Here is a 6,909-nt window from a genome sequence, read left to right as displayed (position 1 = left end):
TCCAAAATCACTGCAGATAGTGACTGCAGCCATGAAATAAAAAGATGCTTACTCCTTGGAAGAAAAGTTATGACCAACCTAGACAGCATATTAAAAAGCAGAGACTTTGCAATGCCAACAAAGGTCCGTCTAGTCCAGGCTATCATTTTTCCAGTGGTCATGTATGGATGTGAGAGTTGGACTGTGAAGAAAGCTGAGTGCCGGAGAATTGATGCTTTTGAACTGTGGTGTTGGAGAAGACTCTTGAGAGTCCCTTGGACTGCAAGGAAATCCAACCAGTCCATTCTAAAGGAAATCAGTCCTGGGTGTTCATTGGAAGCACTGATGCTGAAGCTGAAACTCCAGTACTTTGGCCACCTCATGTGAAGAGTTGACTCATTGGAAAAGACTCTGATGCTGGGAGGGATTGGGGCCGGGAGGAGAAGGGGATGACAGAGGATGAGATGGTTGGATGGCATCAACCGACTCGACGGACATGAGTCTCAGTGAACTCCAGGAGTTGGTGATGGATAGGGAGGCCTGCCGTGCTGTGATTCATGGGGTCGCAAAGAGTCAGACACGACTGAGTGACTGAACTGAACTTAACTGAAAGATCAATTTTAATAGCTGAGGAAAGGAAAACAAAGTTTAAGAAGTGATACTGACCTATCAGAATTCTTGGAAATTGCTTTCTCTTGGGGTAGAGTTGGTCAGTTTTAGCTGGCACTTTAAATTTATTTTTTAAGCTCTCTTTATTTCCAGATAATGTCTTTTAGAGATAATCTCTTTTAAAGAACTTTTGATATCATTTTCTTAATACTTTTTTTGTTCTTTTGACACCAAATCCGTAAAATGGATAATGTAATCTACTGTATCTTACATAATTGTTGTTGGGGTTAAATGGGATAAAGAAAGCCCAAGTTGCAGAAATTTACAATTAAGAGAAGCCAGGTGTCCAGATGTGCTAATCAGGGGCCAAGAGAAGAGCTGAAATTGGCTCTTTTGTTTGCCTTTGCTGCTGCTGCTGCTGCTAAGTCGCTTCAGTCATGTCCAACTCTGTGCGACCCCAGAGACGGCAGCCCACCAAGCTCCCCCATCCCTGGGATTCTCCAGGCAAGAACACTGGAGTGGGTTGCCATTTCCTTCTCCAATGCATGAAAGTGAAAAGTCAAAATGAAGTCGCTCAGTCGTGTCTGACTCTTCGCGACCCCATGGACTGCAGCCTCCAAGGCTCCTCCATCCATGGGATTTTCCAGGCAAGAGTACTGGAGTGGGTTGCCATTGCTTTCTCCTTTGTTTGCCTTTAATTGTGACTTAATTAAAGTTTTTAATTAAAGAATTAAAATTAGCAAAACTTACCATTTCAATTATTTCTAAGTATTTATTTCTATGGCATTAAACACACTTACATTGTGCAACCATTAACCCTCATCCATCTCCAGAACTTTATTATCCCAAATAGACTGTACCTGTTAAGCACATAACTCCCCACTCCCACTGTTTTCTCACCTAGCTCCTTAGTGACTTCTATACATGTGCCTCGTCTAGGTATCTCAGGCATTGCTTTTTAAATCTCTCTCCGTATAGCCACTTAAAAGCTTCGAAGGGTTGGACATGTTAGCATTTGTATGGCATTTGAATTTTTAATATCTTATAGGTGTTATTTCCAAAGAGAGGATATAAAATATTATTTAATAAAGAGTTGGTGATGGACAGGGAGGCCTGGCATGCTGCAGTTCATGGTGTCGCAAAGAGTCAGACACAACTGAGCGACTGAACTGAAAACTGTAGCTGTGTCGGCGTCTGGGCTTCAATGACAGATCACTAGATTCAGATATCAGTTCTATGCTTTGTTGTATAATGATGAGTAAGTTGTCTGATTATCAGTCTCATCTGTTAATTAGAAATAATGCCAGCCTTACAGGATTTTATTGAAAATGAAGAAAGAGAAAATGAATGAAGCAAGTAGCACAGTACCAGACACAAAAATAATAACTTATTAATAAAAATGTGTATGTTTCCTCTTTCTGTTAGTACAGACATGCATATTAGATATCTTTTCGTTGTATTGCCTTGTTTCTCTCATAAGCAAAAAGGAAAGATCCTTATATGAACTTGCTCTATTGATACTAATTAAAATTATGAAGAAGTGCCCTTTCAGATATTAGTTAAAACAAATCTTTAATTTTATTAGTCACTACTGTTGCTTAATCTGTAAAAAATAAAGTACCTTATAGTTGTATGAAGCCAGAATGAGTGTAGAGTTGAAGGTTCCTTTTAATGATTTTTGAGAGGAACATATATTACAAACTATGTTGCCCTTTAGTTTTTAGGAAAGAAAGCAGGAAATTGATGAGCAAGTAATATGAAGCAGCATACTTTTGTTAGTCTTTGAATTTTAAATAGCAATTTTACTAGCCTAATAAAAAAATCATTTCACATGCTGTAGTCATGCACTAGAATAGCCCCTCTTTCAGGACAACATTTCGGTCATGAACAGGAGCTCACAGTTAGCTTTCACTTTGTGCAGAGCCAGTCAATGGAACTGGAAGGCAAAGGAAAGCATGAAGTACCATCTGATGCCCTTGTGACCATCATTTATTATTTCTAAAGGGTTGGAGAAATATAAGTAGTTATGCAAAGTTGTACACATACAATGACACAAAGTCATACCTATGCCAGAATTATCAGATCTCAGCCTCTAGGTGTCTCACAATACGGGGGTAAAGTCAGGCTTGGTAGAATTAAAATGTATTGCTTACTTATTATAAGGTACGATTAGAAAAATTCTTAAAACGTTGAATACATCCCTTTAACTCTTTCGAACCTATGGAAAATATGAAAGAATAGTATAGTGATGACCTGAAAAGGTATGCTTTTGTTTGCATTCAAGAATGCAGTAGTAAGTAGAAATTAGGAAGTCTTATTATCAGTCTTTTTTTCCTTTTCAGAGTAAATTGTCTAAAAAGAGTTAGAAAAGTAAGTATTTTAAAATTTTACTTATGTTAACAATTTATACTTTTTAAAAGGGACTTTATTATTCCTACTTCAAGACCATTGTTGAAGCACCTTCATTTTTGCAAGGACTATGGATGATTATGAATGACAGGCTCACTGAATATCCTCTTGTAATTAATACAGTGAAACGCTTCCATCTTTATCCAGAGGTAAGCAATGTTCTGGGACAAATGTTTGTAGAGGGGTTTCTTTTTTTATCAGATAGAAGTTATAACCACATGATGATGTTATAGGAAGGAAGGGATCTATAAAGTTTATTGATTGCTGTATGTGTCCTTATAGTTGAGCACCACATCAAAAGTTCCTTTCCTAAATAAAAAAAATCCCAGAAATTATTCTCACATGAACTTAAAGAATAGAACCTTAGTATAGCAGTAATAGCCAGTGTAATAGACAAGCCAGATGGGAAGGAGCCACGGATTCACAGATGGAGATGGTTCATAGGTTATCACATTTGTGGGCATAGGATTGTTCATTATTCCTTTTGTTGTGGTGATTTAGTTGCTCAGTCAGGTCCAACTCTTTTGAAACCCCATGGACTATAGCCTGCCAGGCTCCTCTGTCCATGAGATTTTCCAGGCCAGAATACCTAAATGGATTGGCATTTCTTTCTCCAGGGGATCTCCCTGATGCAGGGATCAAACCCACGTCTCCTGCATTGGCAGATGGATTCTTTACCACTGAGCCACCAGCGAAGCCCCATTATTCCTTTCAGAGATCAGATCAGATCAGTCGTTCAGTCGTGTCCAACTCTTTGTGACCCCATGAATTGCAGCATGCCAGGCCTCCCTGTCCATCACCAACTCCCGGAGTTCACTGAGACTCATGTCCATCGAGTCAGTGATGCCATCCAGCCATCTCATCCTCTGTCGTCCCCTTCTCCTCCTGCCCCCAATCCCTCCCAGCATTAGGGTCTTTTCCAATGAATCAACTCTTTGCATGAGGTGGCCAAAGTACTGGAGTTTCAGCTTTAGCATCATTCCTTCCAAAGAAATCCCAGGGCTGATCTCCTTCAGAATGGACTGGTTGGATCTCCTTGCAGTCCAAGGGACTCTCAAGAGTCTTCTCCAACACCACAGTTCAAAAGCATCAATTCTTCAGTGCTCAGCCTTCTTCACAGTCCAACTCTCACATCCATACATGACCACAAGAAAAACCATAGCCTTGACTAGACGAACCTTTTGTTGGCAAAGTAATGTCTCTGCTTTTGAATATGCTATCTAGGTTGGTCATAACTTTCCTTCCAAGGAGTAAGTGTCTTTTAATTTCATGGCTGCAGTCACCATCTGTGATTATACAGTGGAAGTGAGAAATAGATTTAAGGGCCTAGATCTGATAGATAGAGTGCCTGATGAACTATGGAATGAGGTTCATTATTCCTTTACTATCCTTTTAATGTCTATGAAATCTATGAGGATGACTTCTCTTCCATTTCTGATATTAGTAATTTGTGTTCTTCCTCTTTTTTTCTTAGCCTGGCTGGAGGCTTATTGATTTTATTTATGCCCCGTTGTTACTTGCAGGCACATTGAGGATTGCCATGTCTCCTTTTAGAACTGACACCTTTATCATTAGGACTTCCCTGGTGGCTCAGACGGTAAAGCGTCTGTCTACGATGCGGGAGACCCAGGTTTGATCCCTGGGTTGGGAAGATCCCTTGGAGAAGGAAATGGCAATCCACTCCAGTACCATTGCCCGAAAATCCCATGGACAGAGGAGCCTGGTAGGCTGCAGTCAATGGGGTCGCAAAGAGTCGGACACAACTGAGTGACTTCACGTTCACGTTCACGTTCACGTTCTTTATCATTATCTAATACCACTTTTTATCCCTGATAACTTTTCATGAAGTTTTGCTCTGTCTGAAATTAGTACAGCTACTCTGATTTTTCTTTTAATTAGTTTTTACATAGTATATCTTACTTTATTAATTTGCTCTTTTTAAAACATATTTATTTTATTTTTGGCTGCACTGGATCTTTGTTGCTGTACAAGCGCTTTCTCCAGTTGGGGCAGGTGGGGCTACTCTGGTTTGTGGTACATAGGCTTCTCATTGCAGTGGCTTCTCTTGTTGCAGAGGATGGGCTCTAGGGTACATGGGCTTTCGTAGTTGTGGCTCACAGGCCTAGTTGCTCTGTGGCACATGGAATCTTCCCCAACCAGGGATCAAACCTATGCTCCCTGCACTGGCAGGCGGATTCTTAACTACTGGACCACCAGGGAAGTCCTCTTCATTTACTCTTAATCTATATGTGTCTTTATATTTAAAGTTAGTTTAGACAAAGTATGTTTGAGTCTTGATTTTCTGATTTACTCTGATAATCTCTCTTGATTGGTGCATTTAGACCATTGATGTTCTAAGTAATTATTGACATAGATTGATAGCAACTATATTTGTTGCTACAATATTTTATATTTGTTGCCCTTGTGTTTTGTTCCTATTTTGAGTCCACTCTTCTCATGCCTTTTGTGGTTCTAACTGAGCATTTTATATTATTTCATTTTCTCTTTCTTACTGTATTAGTTATAATAATTTTTTTTAACTTTTTTTGGTGGTTGACCTAGAGATTGCAGTATACATTTAAAATGAATCCAAGATTACTTTTAGATAACACTAAACCACTTTAAGGGCAGTGTGTGTGTGTGTGAGGACCTTCTAATCACAAAGTAATTCTAATTCCTCCTTCCAACCCTGAATCATTGCTGTCATTTATGTTTATTATACATAAGTACATGCATAACAATGCATAAAGAATACACTGCTGCTATTATAATTTTGAACAAAGCTATTATACTTTAGATCAATTAAGAGTAAAAAGAAAAGTTTCTTTTTTAATTTTTATTTTTTTAAATTTTATTATAATTAACTTTATTGTATTGATTTTGCCATATATCAAAATGAATCTGCCACAGGTATACATCGTGTTCCCCATCCTGAACCCTCCTCCCTCCTCCCTCCCCATACCATCCCTCTGGGTTGTCCCAGTGCACCAGCCCCAAGCATCCAGTATTGTGCATCGAACCTGGACTGGCAACTCATTTCATATATGATATTATACATATTTCAATGCCATTCTCCCAAATCATCCCACCCTCTTCCTCTCCCACAGAGTCCAAAAGACTGTTCTATACATCTGTGTCTCTTTTGCTGTCTCATATACAGGGTTATTGTTACCATCTTTCTAAATTCCATATATATATGTCGTTAGTATACTGTATTGGTGTTTTTCTTTCTGGCTTACTTCACTCTGTATAATCGGCTCCAGTTTCATCCACCTCATTAGAACTGATTCAAATGTATTCTCTTTAATGGCTGAGTAATACTCCATTGTGTATATGTGCCACAGCTTTCTTTTCCATTCATCTAGGTTGCTTCCATGTCCTGGCTGTTATAAACAGTGCTGCAATGAACATTGGGGTACACGTGTCTCTTTCCCTTCTAGTTTCCTCAGTGTGTATGCCCAGCAGTGGGCTTGCTGGGTCATAAGGCAGTTCTATTTCCAGTTTTTAAAGGAATCTCCACACTGTTCTCCATAGTGGCTGTACTAGTTTGCATTCCCACCAACAGTGTAAGAGGGTTTCCTTTTCTCCACACCCTTGTAGACTTTTGGATCGCAGCCATTCTGGCTGGCGTGAAATGGTACCTCATAGTGGTTTTGATTTGCATTTCTCTGATAATGAGTGATGTTGAGCTTCTTTTCATGTGTTTGTTAGCCATCTGTATGTCTTCTTTGGAGAAATGTCTATTTAGTTCTTTGGCCCATTTTTTGATTGGGTCATTTATTTTTCTGGAATTGAGCCATAGGAGTTGCTTGTATATTTTTGAGATTAGTTGTTTGTCAGTTGCTTCATTTGCTATTATTTTCTCCCATTCTGAAGGCTGTCTTTTCACCTTGCTTATAGTTTCCTTTGTTG

The 6,909-nt window shown here is 39.1% G+C and overlaps 1 protein-coding gene across 1 annotated transcript in view; it reads left to right on the top strand.

Annotated features, from left to right (window-relative positions):
* The window catches only part of DPY19L2 (dpy-19-like 2 (C. elegans)), a 92,281-nt gene that overhangs the window by 9,621 nt on the left and 75,751 nt on the right, over positions 1-6,909 (top strand). The window contains exon 4 of the mRNA XM_010831143.1: positions 3,009-3,146. Coding sequence (XP_010829445.1) covers positions 3,009-3,146 — 138 coding nt within the window. The remainder of the gene's footprint in view (positions 1-3,008; positions 3,147-6,909) is intronic.

This window comes from Bison bison, unplaced genomic scaffold (assembly GCF_000754665.1).
Source record: "Bison bison bison isolate TAMUID 2011002044 unplaced genomic scaffold, Bison_UMD1.0 scf7180017864525, whole genome shotgun sequence".
NCBI lineage: Eukaryota > Metazoa > Chordata > Mammalia > Artiodactyla > Bovidae > Bison > Bison bison.
Note: the sequence above shows the minus strand (reverse complement) of the source record. Positions and strands in the feature narration are given on the sequence as shown.